Source organism: Corvus cornix, chromosome 3 (genome assembly GCF_000738735.6).
Source record: "Corvus cornix cornix isolate S_Up_H32 chromosome 3, ASM73873v5, whole genome shotgun sequence".
NCBI lineage: Eukaryota > Metazoa > Chordata > Aves > Passeriformes > Corvidae > Corvus > Corvus cornix.
Genome location: NC_047056.1, coordinates 48,435,716 through 48,455,812, shown reverse-complemented (window position 1 = coordinate 48,455,812; position 20,097 = coordinate 48,435,716). Strand labels below are relative to the sequence as shown.

Genomic DNA, 20,097 nt, shown 5'->3' with positions numbered 1-20,097 from the left:
TAAAACATTGCAGATAGCAATTTACACTTCCTATAATCCTGACACAGCTGTTTGCCTCATGGGATGATTCATTTACACTTAAGAGAAAAAATGGTAGCAAGAGTGACACTTCCCTTGTATCCTCATATTCCTCACTGCAAATTTCAACAGGCTTGTTACCTACCCTGTTCTGAATGACTAGCCAGAAGCATTTTTCTGCTTCAAAGAACATAAAGTAAAGCAATTAATCCACTTCTTTCAGGAACCCTCTGCACTGCCTCCCTGCTTCCTCTGCCAGACTCCCTGTTATTGCACCCAGGGGTTAGTTATAAAGCAACTCAGACACTTTCATGATGGCATGCCAGCTCCTTGTTCAAATGCACAGAAGATCCATCGTGCCTCTGGGCTCAGGATACAAATAACCACTCAGCAGGAATTACCCTTGAGAAGACTGCCCCCAAAATGACTCATTAATCCTCATATTGTAAAGATGGGCAGAGTATCTAATGTTTTATAACCAGAGAAATGTATGTGAAGTGCCATTACTGCCTGCAAGGCTGGGAGAAAGAAGTGGGGATACACTGTCATCATTAAAAATAAAAGAAAAAAAAGAAGGGTATAGAGATCTGGGCATTAACTCTGAATCACAGCTCTGCAGTATTAGCACACACTACTAGGAAGATAAAAGAAAGCCTGCAAGGATACTTAATATTCAATGCAAAAGTGTTTATTATTATTTATGCAGTTAACATTGATTTCATAATTTCAAAATTGGAAAATAATTCACTGAAATACAGTCAACACATGCACTACATTTCCTGTAACTATAAATCTAGATTTCACTATAAATTCAAATTCTATTGAAGCATGAACCTTGAGATTTAGGTGATTTCTGTAGAGTACAAGCTGTGCATCGCCATGTGGGGATCACCCTTGACCTTGACCAAAAGGTGGACAACTGCTTTGATGGAGCTTAGCATCACTTTAACAACAACAACCTCCTCCAGAACAGAAACCTGGCCAGGCATTTGGGGGTTGCATATGCTATTAGATTAATATCTATTGGCTGAGGAGCACAACTGTGGTCACAGTAAGAGAGGAGTTTGCTGTATTTTGAACATGTTTTGAGGCCTTTTGAACTGCTTGAGGAAGCAGGCTTCTTTCTTTTTTTCTTTCACTTAGGAAGATTTCATAACAAGACCTACAAATGCTCAAAGCCTGGAGAGCAAAATGCTCTGAACTCACTACAGAGACATGTATGAATAAGAAGAAATACAGAGAGGGTGCTGCTAAGCAAGCCATAAGTGACAGCAAACTGCAGCAGCCGAGGAATGATGGCTGGCAAAGCCTGTTGACTCAGAAAGATCCAAGTTCCAAGCAGTGCTCTGAAAGAAAAGTCTTTCACTTTTTCCACAGTCCCTAAGCAGGGCTGTCTGTGGCTGTGTGCCCTCAGTTGAGTGTACAGAACTACATGTGTGTGAAATACATTTAGCTCTGGATTTTTATCTCATATAATCAACAGCATATTGCTACTTGTTTTGTAAAATTAGCTCCTGTGACTGAACAAAAAGTACAGGAAGTAGAAAGCTCTTATTCTCTCAATTGATTAAGAAAACTGGAAGACTGTAGAAATGCTGAATATTCTGTCTAATCAGAAGCCTAATAATCCCTGTAATTTTAATAGGGTGGAGGAGAGAGCATGGTAGCTTAGTTCCTAGTCATGATCACTTTTAAATTTTCAAATCTCAGCAATCTCATTACACCTGGTAAGGAATTTAATTTTTCTAGAGGCTTCAAGGTGATCAGGTTGGGAAAATTGCTCAGCAGAATGTCTTATTTGTGTTTTATTCATAATAGTTCAGAAGTCATCTCAAGGCATTTACCGCTCCAAAATGGGTATGCATGTTTTCCATGTATGTCATGCTTTAGTATGTAGTGAGAGGAATGGCTTGTTTGGCTCATGTACTGAGTATGTAGTACATGCACACACCATCCATGAATCTGTTGTTTTGAGGTACACAGAAGTCTGGCAAGCATGCACTATGACTGTTCGATGGGGGAAAATGCTGAATTTTGATTTGCATTTTATTTGCAATACAATGATGATTTTTTTTTTTTTGCAGAAATTCAGTGATACATTCCATGTCCAAAAATACCTGAGATTTTTGTCAAAGCACGCGCGTGTGTGTATATTATTTTTATTGATAATAGGGAAGACAAATGAGAATTTGCATCTGCTTGATAGGGCAAGGAAGAAAAGAAAAATGAAGTGGAAATTGCCCTGTGTTAATGACCCAAACTGCAATTTGCAATTCCATATTGAATTACCATTGCAGATAGAGCGCTTAAGAGACTATTCATTTTGTGTCTATCTCAATAAGCCCAATGCTTCCCTTAAAAGAAAAGAAGCACAGTAGTGAAATCACATATAATGAAAGATAGTGACTATTCAGCCAGAGCTCCAAAAGTAAAAGAAACATTTAGAAAAACAGATTAGGGGAAGAGAGACAAAGGGAAAAGCAGAAGCTGAGTATATATTAAAAACTCCACCAGCAACAACTTTTGGTGATGCTTTTGTAAATAAGATATGAAAGGCAGATGCTCCTTTTTTCATCATTTCATCCTGTGTTGAGAATACCAGGGGCGAAGCTCCTCTGACAGCTAGATGCACAGCAGCCCTTGCCATCTGGTATGTAAAGTGCATCAAGGCTCAGCACAGGAAGCAGAATGAACATCATGAAAACCTATTTTAAACAGTATTGTGCTGGAGCCAAAGAGAAATCTATGTGGAAGTTAAGGTGACAAGAGGAGGAAAGATGGGAAAGCCCACAGACATAGGTCAGAGACAGGCACCTATTGAGTGGTATAGCCACCATGTGTGCACATGTGTATAACCACTCACTGGGTGTGTTTTTCTTTTCAATCTTCAGGAAGAGGCAGCCAGAGTTCTCGCCCACCAGCCAGTGTCCGTCGGCACACGTGCAGCTTTGAAAAATCCCTGCAGTGAATGTGTAAGAGAAGCTGCATGACAAAGAGTGGTTTTACCCCTTGCTTTCTCTTTCTCATTGGTTTATCATGTCTAATGATGGGACAAATGTGATGCATGCCATTAAAGATGGGAAATTTGCTTATGTCCCCTTGTTTCACACAATACTTTAAACATTGTCCAGATGTGATGAAGAGGACACTGAATAATTTTTTTGCAGCTTTTACTTTTTTATTTCTAAATGTCTACAACTTTGCAAATATGTCCTCTTTTTGGTACTAATTTTACCTTCTTTTTCCATTCAGCCAACATTTTTTCTCTTTTTTATAGTTTTTCATAGAGATGACATTTTCCTGTGTGCTTTACATGGCGAGACACCTTTGCTGTGCACAGCTCTTGCTACCTGTGTTTGTTAGCAAACTGTGGCTGCAGACCCAGTAGAGGGAACACAGAAAACACTTGTTTGGTGGGATTTACAGAAAACAGGGAAATCACAAGAAGGCACGTGTAAATAAAACCAGCAGGATTTGGCATAGGAACAAACAGCATCTCAATAGCAGTGAATTATTTTTCTGTTATAATTTCTGAAAGACATTCAGATTCTGCATAATTCTGCATTCAGCAAACAATAGCGAAGTTCAGCTATTCAGATGCAAGAAGTGCAAATACTGCCATCTCTGAGCAAACACAAACACGGTGGAGAAAACACGTAAGCTGTTGCAAAACCAGAAAGGCTTCACCTCCTTTCTTCCAGATCCAGATCATTTCCATCTGATAAGCAGCAGATGTGAAACAGTCCCATTCCCTGCCCGAGGGAAGATTGTAGAGTGACTCGGTGGAAAGATGCTTGTGGTCCACTGACACAGCATTTTGAGCAGTGCTGCTTGCTGCAACCAGAGATGCTGTTGCACTGCTCCAAGCAGTGCAAAGCATTCTAGCTCTGTGTATGACTCTGAGAGTCTATGCAATTTGTGGGCATGTAGCAATTATGTTAATTCAATCCAACCTGCCCCTCTTATTTGCAGATCAGAAGAAATCCCCAAAATGCATCATATATGCATTTGGAGCAGTAGCAATGGCTTTACAGGGCTTGTGCAGCAACCAGATTTGGCACCCTGAAAGGCAAACTGTGCACAGGCAGTGTAAGGAGCAGATCAAACATATTGTTACTATCTTCTAATCAGAACAATATGCCCCTCTTTTCTGAACTGGAACAAGTGCTGCAGATTCTCAGGGTACAGATCACCGATTGTTTGTCTGGAAATTCAAACGGGAGTCTAACACAGGCATACTATTAGGAGGTAAAAGCAAATGCAACAATGGATTCTATTAAAAAAAGCATGGGCACAGGCTGTGAAACTCCTGACCACAGGGAAGGCTGAAGCTCCTGCTTTTTGCATGACAATGCTTGGGATTTTTTTTTCAATTTGGAAAAAAAAGAATCCTTATCCACATGAGCTCCTGAGAAACACTTCTGGTGGGGCTCCAACCTGTCAGCGGGTCTCCAAATGCTTGTGGCAGCTGCCCAGATAAGAAAGGCTTTAAGAAACAGTGGAGTTTTTCAGACCTGCTGAGCATGAAGCTTGCTATTTTGGCTTCTCTGCCCATCCCTTCCCCTCAGGCTTCCCTCTCCCTCCAGCCAGGGCGGATGTGTTCAGAGGCCTGGCAGTGTTGCACTGTGACCCAGGGAAGGGCATGTCCTCCATCAGCAACTGACTGCCTGAGCTCCCTGTGGCCACAAAGCCTAGTCTGAGCAGTAGATAAGTGTCTATCATATCATCAGCTGTCCATCAGCACCACCTTGTCTCAAGCCTCAGTCTCACTCACCAGAACTGCAGCAATTTGCAAGTCCAGATTTTCCTTAGGAGGCCCTGCTTCACCACCCCAACATGCTAGAAATCACCATGCATGCTATGGTTTCCCTCAGCTCCCAGTTACAAGCAAGTAGATGTAGAGTCTTGAAACTGTCTTGTGTTTTGATGCATATAATACTTAGCAGCGTGTTTTTCACTAATGTTCATCTCCATTTTCTGTACAGTCCTGGAGATGGTTAGAAATTCAGAATCATCAAAATATAGAATCATAAAATTTTATTATCATGTAAAAAAAACCCCAGAAGCATCAGCTCTGAGTTTCAGGGCTCTTTTCTTCTGAAGCTGCACATTCGTTACCATGGAAACTTTTGGATACACCCAAAAAACCCACAGGCTTTATAGGCTGCTCTGTGTGCTGCAGCATATTAGGGAGAGCCATACATTACAGACAAGAGGCCTCATGACCAAACTTCCTGTTGAAACTTGGTTAAGTTTGCCACAGGGTGGAACACTCAAAATGTTGGCATGCTAAGGCAAGTCTGATGGCTCTTTAAGCCCTGTTTAAACCATTGGGAGTTTATTTTATTCTCAAGCATACCAGAGAATCTGACAAGTTATAGTGGGAGAAGGACCTCATTGACTGCTACCCCTGCAAGGGTTCCACACTTTTTGGCAGAAAATATCCAGGGCAACAGGCTTTTCTGTTCATTAGGAATTTATTCCTGCTCTGATACAGCTACTGACTAGGAAATATTCTGGGTGTGCAGTATAACTTGGCCCTTTCATAGCTTCATTTAGGGGTCTCAGTTGGGCATCTCTATGCCATGTGAAATACCTTTTAGTCTTGGTGCTAATGCCTTTGAGATGCTTGAAAAAAAACTGAATATATTCAGATATTTTAGTTTTATCTCATGCTCTCTATTCTATGTCCCCAGTGCTTTTTTATTGCTGCTCACTATACAGCTTTCAGTTTGTCAATATATTTTTTGGCAAAAAACATGGTGGCCCAAATAATTTTTCATCAGAACCACACAGGATTACAGAAAGCAAGGAAAAACCTCCAACTGTCTTAATTACTACCAAACTGCATTCATAGGAAAGACCTACTTGCACCATGGTGTGGTGCTTTTGAGTGGGGAACACAGAACTCATGGGCAATTTTTGTGGTTTTATTATATTCAAAGTTCATTAATGAGTGTTTCTTATTCAACAGCAACTCCATGGCATTTCTTTTGATGCAATGGTTTTTGAAGGTTGTTGATCTTCACAGCCTCCCAGTCCTACAGACTATTTTGCCTTCGTTGCAACCACCTCCATTTTTTTGTACGTGAATTTAATTCTAGCATTTTCTTCCTATGTTCCTAAGCTTTCCAGGTTCCTTTGCTCAAAACATTGTACTTTGTACTTTGCTCAAAACCTTGCACTTTTCAGTTTTCAGGTTCTATCAACTGTGCTCCCTTCTGAGCCTGTCAGAATAAATGCTTCAGGTCAGGCATTGGCACTGGCTGCACTGTCATATACCTTTATCTGAATGTGTAGCATGAGAAACACCTTCAGATAACACAAATGTGCCTCTTCATTGATTACAGAGAGTCTATGATGATTTACACCGCGCTTTTCCCATGCATTATCTTTATTGTCCTTAAAATAATTACAAAAGTGATTCAGTAGGATGAAGTCATTCTGAATATTTGGTGGGGTTTACTTATTAATAAGAACAAAATAAACAGATTCAAAAGCTTAAGAGCACTTTTTAATTTCACTTTGATTTGCAGGTTTCTCATCTTCATTTCTTGAACACTGGATGAATTTTATTGCTGTTTCTGACAAATTGTTTATTATCCTGAACTTCGTATTATTTATTAGATTGTTTTCTCAAAGCAACATTTTCATAGTTATTTGATAACTTTTTCAAAATACCTAATGAACACACAGGTGAACCAAATCTTTTCACTAATAATTAGATGACTGAAATGTGACTCAGCTTCTGTATTTCAGAGACTACAGATTTCTGGTAGTAATTATAATTAGTGGTCAGACCTTCATACACATTATCAGTGTAATATCCTGCCACCTCTGTTGAGCTAGGTAGGTTAGATCTGTGGTACATGCTGAAGCTGTGGGACTTCAACAACACTGAAGCAATGCACCGACCATTTCTCTCACCACCCCCTAGTGGCCCCAAATTCACAGCCGTATAAAAGCGCTTATGTACATAAAAGTGTATGTAGAATAAATCTGCTGATTTGGGGATATTTGGCTATATCTGAGCTGTTGGATTTGGAAATAATTCCCTGCCCCTACGGCCAGGTATGAGCTTAGCAGCAACCCTGTTCCATGGTTGCACAAACGTAAAGTGAGTGACCCCAGTCGTGGTTCCAGCTTTCCCCATCTGGGTGACCACAGCAGAGACGTGAGGGGGGTTGCCAACCTCTGATCCTGCCCAAGGGTCTGACCCCAACCTGGAGACCCTGTGGATGGAAACCAGGATCTCATCACTAGGGTACTCAGTCTAGACATAGCTACTGCATCCACATTACAGACTGTATAATACTAAGATTTCAATTAAAAAAAAGAGAAAAATACCCCAATTATCAATAGGGTCAATATACATTAGAAAGCTTATGTGTAACTCAGATAGATACTTAACTTCTGCATTAGAGTAACTTATGAAGGAAATGAGTATGTTACATTTATTTAACATAAACCAGTGGCAAGACAGAGAGTTGGAAAGGCAGCTCTGGACTTGAGCTCACTCACAATACCCCTAAGTATTATCAGGTTTTGCCCTGGCAAGACAGTGTAACAGCATTATGTTTTCCTGTATTTTGTGTAAGCAGTTTTCATCATACATTTAAAGTAGTGCTCTAATTCACATAGAGTAATGCACCCAATGCCCAAGGCAATTTTGTCCAAAAAAAAAAAAAAAAAAGGGAGGGGAGCAACAAGGAAAAGTTAGTTAAGTAATTTAAATTTCCAGAAACACAAGTGGGAGGTTAAACTTTGCTCTAATTATACAGCACTAACAAAAGTATTGGAGCCATGCTGTGAGAACTGTTTCTTATCACCAAGATAGAGATTATAGTGTAAACAAACTAAGGCTGAAATTGGTTTGTGATTCTGTTTTTCATTTAGGTGATTATGTCAGGCAAAAATCCTCAGCATACACCAGATAGGGACTGCGGTTGATGATGGCTCCCTCACTTGTGAGAGAGTGCAGAGGAGTTTTACCAACCCAGGTTTAAGAGATGAGTCCCTAGAACCAGTGTTCAGAAGCTAGGCTTGCAGAAACACGCAGACCAGCATGGCTTGCTTTGCTAATGAGCATCAGGGCTGGCTGTTGAAGCTCTGAGAGGACAGACTGCTCAGTGCAGGGAGCTATCACTACCCTGGATTAAAATCTGCTCACTCCCTTAATCAAATTTCATGCCCCGGTGGCCTTACTGAAATGGAAACAATAATGGAAGAGACCTTGGGGATACCAGCAAAGCACCTGCAGTGTGCTGCAGTGCAGGTATTAGCCTTAAATTTTAGGCTTGTTAGCTTGGTCTCTGGGAACAGTGAGGCGCAGTGGGACAGAGTTTTACTCAGGCTCATTACCACTTACGTGACTTCAGGGCTGGAGAAAGCTTGTAGTTGACTGACTGCCTCTCTGTGGGCAGGGCAGGAATTCCTCCACTGGCTTCCCTAGGATGGCATCCATCAGCAAATGCTGTGTGGGGATGAGAAAGGTTTTGTCCAACGCACAGCTGTTGAACAGGACATTTCCTTTTGCCCTGTGTCCCACTGCCTCCAAAGGCTGGTCACCTCTGTGTCAGTGCTCAGGGACAGCCCCACATGTGCTGTGCTCTGGAGCCAGCTGTTGGGTGGCTGTAAATGTGCCCTGCTCTTTGAAGGGAGGAGCAGCATTGGATGACTGGGCAGTACCTGACACTGACCTCCTCTGGTTGCTAGTAAGATAGTTCAAGGTTTGTTTCAGAGTTAATTTTTGCTGACAAAGTTGATAAGCCTCTCAGTTTGCATTTTATGTTCATTCCTAAGATTTTATTGTCATAGAAGGGACTGCCAGGTTATCCCAGTGCTTTCTACTGGCTGTGGCATTTCAGTTACTGTAGTGACTACAAGGAGGTAGGTTGGGCCAAATCATTGGTCTGGCAACAAAAGACAGGTAACATTTATTATTTCTCCTATAACTTTTCATCTGGTTAATTGCCATTGTTGCTTTTAAAAAAACAGCCTTATACATTAAATCTGTACTCTATGTCTTGTCTAACACCACCAAGCTGGCTCAAATGGCTGTATCACTCATCTCAGCAAGCTTAAGATTCTCCCTCAGCTCGTGGCCACTTGGAGAAGACCACCACTCTGGCACCCTAAAAGGATGAAACAGGGGATGAACTCTTAATAGATCAAGGAATGTCCCTTCCTGTTTTAACAGGAAGGGCTCTTTCTCAAGCGCTTTGCCGGACTGCGTCTGAAGCCATTTTCCAATTTCTGGGTTCCTGGAGTTAACCTCATCAGAACACATATCAGTCTGCTTAACAATTTCATATGCTATCAATTAGGGATTGTTACACATAAAATATTCAAGGCAAAAAAAAAAAAGGCAAAGTTGCAAGCACACAGGACTCAAAGGTGATTTAATTCTCTGTGCTCTGGATCTCAGGTTAAAACTTCCCTGGTGAAAGGATCAGAGAGTTGCACAGACTAACTTACCTTAGACCAATGGGACAATAATTTTTCACTTCAGAAGCATTCAGCCCCTAAAATGTAAAGGAACCTTTTCTATCCAATGTCTAAAGTAAGGCATCTTCACACTCCTGCAATGTGAAGAGGAACCAACTGTTGTGGGGTACTCAGACTTGACACTGCTCCGAGGAAACCAGCAAGGTCAGATCCTGCAGGAACTGGCAAGAGCAGGCCTCTGTTCTTGGTCTGAAACTGGACTTGAGTCTGGGGAACTCCTGGTGACAAGGAGGAGCCAGATTCTGAGCATCTGGAGATACTTAACAATGAACAGTGAGCCATCTGACAGGTTATAGGCATGTCCTACAGGTGGGCAGGCATATTTTGAACCACAGTCTCAGAATTATGCGCATCAGTTCTTTTAAAGGTTTTCAGCAAGTAACTATTATGATCTGAAGTTGTTTTCCATTTTGTTTAGTGTCTATAATAAACAGCTGAAAGTGCCTCAAAATGACTGCCCCAGAGTCATGCAGAGAGTATGTTATAAAGATCAATGCATGAATTAAAAGCAAAATTTTGAATTACCAAAAATAGCAACAGCTCTGCTCATGAAACTAATAAAAACTCACACAAAAAATATACTTCTATTTTCCCCAAAATACAAAGCCCATAGATAAAGCTGTGGTGAAAGTTGAGAAAAAACATCTAAACTCAATGTATGCTCTTGCTTATAAGCAAAAGCAAACCCATCCTATGTGCTGATAGGATATCCAGGAATCTGTCTGAACATGCGGACTAGATGGGAGGATTTGAAGAAATAGTACTTGGAGTGTTACACTGGGTATGCTCAAGTACAAACCTTAAGATCCCTTGAGACTCCAAGAAGTTCACTTCTATGCAGAAATTGTGAAGACTAAATCCTATGAGAAATTAACAGGAGAAAGGACAGAGATAGGAAAGACAAATAAATACCTGGTGGACATGAACTGGATAATCATCCTATTGATAAAATGAAGAAACCACCACTTGGTGCCATCTCGTTGCTGTGCAATTGAACATCAGGTTTTCAATACCCCAACTTGGCAGCTTGGTGCCCTCTCTTGCCTTTGTGTGGAAAACCATCCCTTCTCCCATTATGCCAGGCAGATTATTTTGATCTTGACCTTCTCCAAGGGGTGCTTCCTTCAAAAGAGGGGATGACAATCACTTAGCGAAGGGTCACCACATAGTCAGGATTGTCATCATTGCTTTGCACAAGTGAGACAACTCCTTCTCTCACTGAGATTCAGTTCAGGTCTGAGCTTTTGGAGACCCCTCTTTGCTTTTTGTCTAAATGTCAATTAATGATATTCAAGATGGCTGCTCTTCATTCCAGCATAACAAGTGCTTTTCTTGCATGTTAATTATGAATTCTGCCTGAATGTGTCAATCTCGGTGTGACTCCCTGCCAGCCATCCAGCAAGACAGAGCCCAGGTATTTCTGTGGCAGTCTTGAGACTCCATCTCAAAATGTGACTCATTAACAGGCTAGCAGTGCTTGGACATAGCAAACAGAGAAAGTAGAGGCAAAGAGCTGAAACAACAGTCTGAGGTGAATAATCAGTGGATGTCACCAAATGGATCCGACAGAGAGCCACTGCAGCCCTAAAACTCTTTGTCATGAGGCCGTTGGAGCCATGAGCATTAAGGTCTGGCAAGCAAGAGGCAAGGTCTGTCAGCAGCAGCAGCTCTCCCTGAAGAGTAAGTTGGTACCAGACATATCCTGATGAAATGGTTTGCTCATATTTGGATATTGCAGTCCTAGCACAGCTTAAGCATGGCCATTGACTTGGGACTATGGAGTGTGCTACAGAAGAAAGAAGTGAGAGGAGCAGAATTTGAGAGTGAGGGAGAGGGAAATGAACTAAAGAGGAGCAAGACTTGAAGACAGAGGTAGTGAGTTCCTTAAAATAGCTGTGCTTGCCTTTGATGTAAAATACAAAATCTTGGAAATAAAATGAGATAGAGACTAAACAGATGGTGTGAGGAGGGAATCAAAAGTGAGACGATGCACCAGAACTAGATATGAAGAAACAAATGATGCAGAAGTGGACTTAGCATAAAAGGCAGCAGATAACCATCATATTTTTTTAGAAAAGCCCTTTGCAGTATTTATAAGCTATAACATCAGCAAAATACGAGAGCACTTGACTTATTTTTCTCTCTACAAGAAGAGACTTGTTTTGAAGTTAAAGTAGACCAAATGTGTTTCTGTGTGAAGAGTTTGCAGTTCTTGGCATGTTAAAACATTACTTCAAAAATCTTTCACACTCCAGAGTTATATTCATTTGCTTATCTCTATAGCACTTAAAAAAAAAAAGCCATCCACAGTTCATTTTAACCAAAACAGGAATGCTTCTAAACCTTCATTCTTATCTTTTCATTGATCACTATAATATAGACGTTTGTTTCTTCAGCTGGGAACTTGGCTTTTTTATTCTCTAGGTTAAAACTCTAAATCCAAACAGCTCCAGGTCATACCAACTACCTGCTTTGGGGAGTTATGAATTTTTTAGATTGGCCCTTTCATGTGCCCCAGTTCCCACAGAGGTGGTGAGTCACAGGTCCAGCATTTGGAGTCTGGAGTTGGAGATGAGTTTCCCAGCTTGGATCCACCTAAATTCTTTTTTTTTTTTCTCCAGGAGTACTTACTGCTCAGCAGAAAAGTGACACATTGTCATGTACATTTCTTTTCTGTTTTGACAGATTTACAACACTATCTGTGTTGTACCAGTCTCTTCCAGCTATGAAAAAGTCAGTCAATATGGGGTTTTTTTATAAAATTCAAGTGGCAATTATTTACTCCTTAAAAAGGAGAACCATGAGTCTGAGCAAGGAAAGCGAAATGCTTAGAAAAATACTGCAATACTGTAAGGGAAGGGATCTCCCCTGGTGTGTGCAGTAGCAGGAGGTGAGGCTGCTTTGCCAGCCTCCTACTCACTTTGTCTCCCATCTGCACCACAATCACACAGTCTGAAATTTTAATTCTTTGTTTGCCTCTGGTCCCTGAGGGATGAAACCCTGAGACAAGGCTGCTTCGAATAAATCATCTCAGAATTTCTCTCCGTCTCTGGTTTCCACCCAGGTGATGTATTTTATGATTTGTGAACTGTCTGTACTGCCTGACCTGCAATTAAACAGTTTATTGGTCCTCTAAAGCACTGCTCAGCTCCCTGTCCCACCAGCTGCTAACAAGCTGCCACTCAGCTTTGAGTGCTGCTCCTTTCAAGGGTACAGGGAAATGCAAAAACCTACAGTTCCTCAGTGTCAGACCTGACCCTCAGATCCTCACTCAGCCAAACTGCCCAGAGTTTCGATGGGACCTAGCCCGTACGAGGAGTCAGAAGGTTTGACTCACCATGGTCATGCTGCTGCTTGTTCCGCCTCCCACACAAACCAGCTGTTTTCGTCCCAGCATTTTAGCCTGGTTCGTAAATAACAGCCACCCAGGAAGAAGTGCATTTGCCTCCTACCTCATAGAAGCCCTGGGAGCCCTTCATTTCTCTGATAGCTAATCTGTTTCTAAGTGCAAAAAGGGGGAGAGGGAATAAGAGGGAAAGGAGGGGTTAGCAACAATTTCTCTCTCTACCCAGTTTGCCAAAGGCTATGACTATGGGGTTGTTTTTCTTCCAACAGCTTGAAAATATTTCCTATAAGCTGCAAATCAGGCTTAATTAAAGCTTTCCTGTGACTTTTTTCCTGTTTTTTTTCTTCCCCCTGCAAAATGGTGAGCAAACCTAGATACCAAATGACAGCTCAAGTCCTCAAACCACAGATGGCTCTCCCGGAGCCCTTCCCGCAGGCTAGCCTTTCCAGGTTGGCTGTAGGATGGATAACCAACAGGAAGTAATCACTTTTGGATGAAAATCACAGTGTTGTTTTCTCATGTAGTATTTCTGGGAGGACATGAAAAACTGGAGGGGGGAGGCTTACTGATGAGGCAAAGCAATCAGTATTTTTGTAGGCTTGTTTGTTATACTGCCTGTGTCTTTGTAATGTAAATGCAAATAAACCCATCTTTATTTTATTCATAGTTCTAATGGAAAGTCTGTGTCATGGTCTGAACCAGGTGGAAGACAAGATCCAAAGGGGGAACATACGTGGCACAGACTCTCAGTGCATGTGAAGAACCAGGAGACAGGGTGCAATCAGACAGCGGTGATCAAACCCCTCACTAAAGACTACCACGGCCAAAGTCTGACTTTTACCGACATCAGCAGTAAGACTCTGTACAATGTGGTGGAGGAAGAAGATAGAGAGCCCGTTCGCCTCAACCAGTCCAGCAGCCCTTCCATGGTGGTGCACAGGCGGGTCGCAATGACCCCCCCGCTGCAGGCCACAGCAGAGGAAACCCAACTCTTCTTGCCTGAGCAGTCCCCCAAGACCCTGCCCCTGCAGCCACAGTCTCTCATGGACCAGCTGCAAGGAGTGGTCAACAAATTTGCCCCCAGCATCCCTGACTTCAACGCTGCCCTCCCCCCTCCTGGCTCAGGGAATGGTGTGCGGACCCCCTACCCGCCCCCGCCACTGCAGCAGCCGGCCCTGCAGCCTTTCCAGGTGGCTGCCTTCAATGAGGAGCCCCTGTCTCCCCCGGCTGAGGAAGCAGAGAGCGAGAAGGTGAAGCTCATTCAGGGATATGTTTATGAAAAGAACACAGAGGAGGAGGACGAGGAGCCGGCAACCAGCAAAATGACTCTAGAAGACTCTCCGGCACTGACGCCCCCGTCCCCTTTCCGGGATTCAGTGGCTTCAGGCAGCTCCGTGCCCAGCTCCCCTGTGTCGGAGTCAGTGCTCTGCACACCGCCAGATGTGACCTATGCCTCTGTCATCCTGAGGGATTATAAGCAAAGCTCGTCCACCCTGTAGATGCTGCAAGAGACAAGATGGGAAGGACTTTGGCAGCTGCCCACTGGGAGGACTTGCAGAGACAAGTCTCCCAGGGCTGTGGGGAGAGAGAGCAGAGAACAAAGTGACAAATGACAGGGCAAAAATTTCATCCTGCACTTAAATAACTAAAATGAAACAGAAAGAAAATAAAAAATCCATTCTGAGGGCTCAAGATTGTCTATCTGTTCAAAATAAAAATATTGTACTTTGGGAAAATGTTAGGAAACCATAACAAAGCACAAACTAAAGGGACAACTTCTATAGCAAAAAAAAAAAAGAATAAACGCGCAGGAAAAAAAAATATAATCACACTTAGTCACACCCTCTCTTGGCAATGCTTGAAAAGGACTCTGGGAAGTGTGACCTGGAGATGTCATTAGCACACCTCATGACTGCTGTCTGTCTGCTACGGGAGTAACACACCCAGGAGATGGAAGGGCAGAGTGTGGTGAAGGGGAACAAAGATACTTGTATATGAGACATATATGCATAAATATTTTTTTCCTGGTTTCCACAGGTGGCAAAACTGTGGAATGTTGTTTGGGGGTGAGGAGATGAGATAATGTGAAAGCACATGGCTCTTACTGACTCCTATCTGAATGACTTGTTCTTCATCCTGGGCTACTTTTTGGGGGATTTGGGCTTCTTTTAATGCTGATTGTGAACAGAGTGAGAAATATGATCAAGTTAAGACTAAAGAGGCTTCTGAAGAAAGCCTTGCCATAGTACTTGTAATGAGATAAGGACTTAGAAAAACTGCCCTTTTGTATAAGGTTGCAAACCATGTGGCTAAACTGTACACAACATTTCCTGTAGCAGAACAATATTTATTGACTATCTTTTCAAAAAACAACATATTTTGCCATGCCATTGAATCATTCCTTTGTGTTACTTTGGAATCAAATGCATTGAGAAACAGCTGTTTACCTAGAGCAACAACTGTTAATCTGGAAGAAAGGCAATTCCACACTGGGGGCTACGGAGGCCCCAGGCAAGAGAGGGAGCGTACGTTTGTGTATCTGTATGTGTGGGTACGGTATGTGTGAAGAGTAATGTCCAATAACTACCACTGGAAGATTGTCTTATATACTATGAATATTTTTATGTTTAAATCATGTTTTTATATGGCATTGTTACGAATATTCAATAGATCTTTGAAGGTTTGTATGCTGTGCTAACACATCCTTTTTTCATATACAAGCTGAGACAGTCGTTACCCTTAGAATAGGGTTTTGTTTTGTTTTGCAGATATTTTATGAAGTACACATATGGTGTTAATAACCAGTGCATTGAGAACTTGCTATTTTACATGTTTTGAGCAAGTGTGGTTAACAAAAAAAAAAAAAAAAAAAAAAGACAAAACAAAAAGAAAAGGGTCTGTTTTAGAAATCTTGCAGGTGAGAGACAGGAAAAGTAATTCAGCTATTTCACTGCTTCAGATAATTTAAAATGAAATCACATCAGGACAGGAAATTTCATCAGTGCTTAATGTGTGCCTAAATTCCCAGGTTTTGCTATTAACAGTTCTTTTAAACACTTTATCATCTTTAGTTGCATGTTCTTTCCCTATGCTTTCACTTCTTGTATTTAATATACAATATAGCATCTTAAAGGTCGCTTCTAGGCGGTTGTAGTTCTGTCATTTATTCCTCCTCCTCCTCCTCTATCTTTCATGTGTTTCCTAGAGATGGGCCTAATCCAAAGCTCCCTAATGACTGGCATGGTCAAAGTCCAGGTCCAATTGCTGTGGCCTGAACTTAACTGTAATGATCATTACCCTATTTATAAATGTGCTTATTATACATACACAGGTCAGGATTTTAGCTGCTATGATCTTTGGGCTGCTGAATTCAGCTGAGGATGAGGACCTGTCCCACAGTTCTACACTTCATTTAGAAAAATATTTTATAGGAATTTCTTCCTGTTAGTATAGTTACAAACCCTGATTTTAACCATGCTTCTTTTGAATATTCTATCAGAGTTTTTCTGAATTATCATAATTCTATTCTTTTTCTTTCTTTTCACTTCAATTTTAAGAAGTCCTGCTCGTTTATCAATCCTTCTCTGAAGATCCAAATCCCATAGTTTTTCCCTTAATTATGTAGCATTGGTATTGGAAGGTCTGGCTTATGCTCAAAACCAGATAGAGTCTTTTTACCTCATTTTCTTTTCACAATCTTTGCTCCTTTCAATATTACTCGTGGCCAATGCTATCATCATGCTGATGTGCAAAGCATGAAACAACTTTGCCCAAAGACACATTTTTGTTAGCATATTGATGTCTCTATGATGAATTGAAGACACCTGAGGGTTAGTTGGTTGATTTTTTTTTCCACTTGGGGCTTTTAGGGGGATATTTTTTGTTGCTGTTTCTTTTATTTAAAATGCTGATTACTCATTAAAGCAGTGAGGAAAATGCTGTATCTTCTTTGCTGATCACTGCACTGGCAATGAATTCTATCTTCTAATAATTGTAGTATAAGATCTGCTGTGCTGTTTCCAAAAACATACGTTGTCAGTAGCACAGAGCTGATACTAAGAAGCCAGTCTTTGAAGACCTGAGATAAGAAAAAGAAATAGAACAGATTTGCATAGGAAAGGAGATGGCTATGTGGCAAGGTACTATACTGTTTTCATATCTGTCTGTTTTGAACATATTAAGCACTGATTTTATTACTGCAATGTAATTATATCATGAGTAGGAGTTTTCTTGAAATTCAGTATATTAGCTTTTAGTTCGTAACTGTTAAAACTGGAAACATACACATACGTAAATATATCTAAAGAGCAAGAACTCACCTTGTGTATGCAGCTGTATGAGCTACGAAGCTTTCTGTAGAAGTTTTTTTTTTTGATCTGTCAAATGCTTGATGAAAACTGCCTTTTTGTCAAAATGATCTTGAAAATGCTGTAAAATAAATATTTTCTATTTATTATTTAAAAATGGAATGCCAAAATTTTAAAATTCTTGTTTCTTGAGTAGAAAATAGTCATGTTCATTGTTCCAGGGCTTTTCAGCATCATGAATAAGAGATGGTGGGATATTTAAATGGAGGTAGGTATCAATTGAATTGTGTCACAGAGGTGAGATGGTGGAGGGGTGGAGGGTTTGTGCTTGGATAAAAACCCCCAGCTTTTTGGCTTCCTAATAAAATTCAGAAGAACTGTAACGATGCATTCAGGCAGACAAGTTGTAGAAGGGAATTCAATGGGAAATGACAGGAAATTTTGCTTCCCAAGGACATGGGAAAACACCAGCCCTTCTCTGAAAATAGTCTTTGAGATGTCTGCTTCTCCCATCCGGGAAACTGAAATATGCTTTCTTGACAGCTATAAATGATAGGCATTGATCCATCCCAGCATTTTGTGTCCTACCTTTACTGCTTCTGTATAGAGCAAACTACAGGGACTCATGACTCTTCTCTGCAGCTCACAAACACTGTGGCTTTTTGGTGACTCCTGAACTGCTCTGCGCCCCAGCAAGATGTTTTTTGGAGTGCTGCATTTCAGACATGAGTGGCACAAAACATAGAAAATCTAGATATTTTTGTCTTTACACTTATGAATAGGTTTGTGGCTCCTTTGCTTGGATCTGGCCTTGCAAGAGCCCATGCCTGAGGAGTCAGTCCACCTCCAACTACTGCAATGCAGGAGTACAGACAATGGCATTGCATTCAGTGGTAAGTGTCAAAAGTTTGGTCTCTTGGTTCATAGAGGTTTTCTTTCTTATCCCCTTATATTTTTGTTTTCAAAACCTTTTCCATCTCTGTCTTAGTAAAGGTTCTGCTGAACAATTCAATTACAAAAACATCCTCATAGAAACACAGCACTTAACTCCCCTCCAGAGTACCCAGTGCAATGTTGCACAAGCTGCTGAAAAAAACATCTAAAGCAACTTTTCAGTGGGTGAATGGATGACTGGACCAGAACCATAGAGCAGCAAAGCATACTTGAGATTTAGTCTTCAGCTTCCTGCCAAGGACAGAGTGTTGGCAGCTCCACCAGCTCAGTCCATGACTGTCCACCCAAGCTCTGCTCAATAGCTTGGGTCTCCAGACTGGTGTCATGTATGCTTTGCATGGAGTAAATGGCTACCAAAAGAAAAAGGCAATGGAAATTTGGAGTTCTCTCCATCACTCTTTAGAGCAAAACAGAGGAGCAGGTTGCTAATATCTGTTCTACACAAGGTCTGAGTAACCGTTAAAAATGCTTCTTATATGGGAGTGGGAAAATGTGGGTTTGCAGATTGCATTGTTGTGGTCGTTTTTTTTCCCAAATAAATGAGTCACTAGACACTTGGCAAGTATCTGTCTGCAAATCATTGGGAAGGAGAAGCAGACACTGTAGGCTATTTTTATCTGTGTAAGATTCCCAACAGGGATATTAGCAAAAAAGAAGATAACAAGTGCCATGCAGCCAAGTGCGTAGTACTACCACAGGCCCCATATCTGGACCTGGACTCACATTTTGGCAAACCCTGCCAGCTCCCAAGCAGAGATAGTAGAAGAGAGCAGAAGTGACTTGATGCATTTCCAGTGCTACAGGTAAAATGTATCCAACTGAGAAACAAGCAAGCTATTCTTTGCCTTTGATAATTCAACTTCCAGGTCTCAGTAAATCACACAAAAGGGGACTGCTCCCCACCTGAGAGAGCAGGTCACTCTTTGGTATCAAGTAAGAGCACTTGTTTTCCACTTGGTTTCAAGGTGGGTGTAAGCAATGTATCTCTACAGAAGTGAAATATCGTTGTGAGTTGTGGGTTTCCATAACCAAAAGGCCTCTAGGTAGGTGGAGAAGCAGCTGGCACAGATACCAGTGCAGACAGATAAGAGTTTAGGAGTGGTATGTATCTATGACATTTAATCCACCCACTTTATTTATTGCACACCGTGCAATGTGTAGGTGCCATGAGATCCATTCCCCCACCCACTCCACGGTATGGTGTGTGGGACTCCTACCTCCCCGTGCTGCTCTGAGGCTGAACCAGGAACAGATCTGCAAGACAGATCCTGGAAAGATGGTGTACCTGGAGGACTGGCTCAGGGAGGGTGAGTCTTTGGTCAGGCCCCTCTAACTCCCTGTTTTCCTAACACAGGGTGTCTTTGCAATGCACTGAGAATGTATTTTCCTTGCAAGCATCACCTACAGATGAGGGATTTCAGTGCTGTGTAGTGCCTCGAAATAAGTCAACAGTTGAAAAGGAGCTGTTTCCCCAGCTTCCCTCCAACAGCCCATGGTGAGGCATTCTCCACTACAGCTGAACAGACCTGTCAGTCCTACAGGCATAATCCAGGGGATGATGAGCTGTTGCTTTATGGAATGCCCAGCAGCCCATGCTGCCAAATGCCAACAGTGCACGTACAGCCCTGAGCACGTGCTTGCTGAAAACTTCACACTGTTGCTCCCTGAGCTGCTGGTGCTCAGAGGTCTAAGGCACTGAGGGCTCGCTGTGGTCTTCACTGTTCTTAATGGCACAGAGAAAGAGGAAGAGCAAAAGGAAGACAACAACTTGCCTTTATCTCTCTTGCAAGAAAGGCAGGCAGGATTGTGCTGTGGAGCCAGCAGTGTATCCCTTATGGCTTCTGACAAAGTCCTGACAGCTGCTCTGATTTGTATTTCCACAGACACAAAGAGTTGGCCCTTCATTCTTTAGCTACTCTTGTTAGGTAACACTAAAATAGGCAAACTGCAAAATTATCAAGGCAA

At 41.7% G+C, this 20,097-nt stretch overlaps 1 protein-coding gene across 5 annotated transcripts in view; it reads left to right on the top strand.

Annotated features, from left to right (window-relative positions):
• The window catches only part of GRM1 (glutamate metabotropic receptor 1), a 194,739-nt gene extending 177,403 nt beyond the window's left edge, over positions 1–17,336 (top strand). For 2 of the 5 annotated variants that reach the window (XM_039569366.1, XM_039569367.1), the window contains exon 9: positions 13,539–17,336. In XM_039569366.1, coding sequence (XP_039425300.1) covers positions 13,539–14,370 — 832 coding nt within the window. In that variant the 3' untranslated portion in view covers positions 14,371–17,336. Of the gene's footprint in view, positions 1–2,909; positions 2,991–13,538 lie in introns of all 5 variants that reach the window. The other 3 variants (XM_039569370.1, XM_039569369.1, XM_039569368.1) reach the window with 3 other exon arrangements.
• Positions 17,337–20,097: the final 2,761 nt, after the last annotated feature.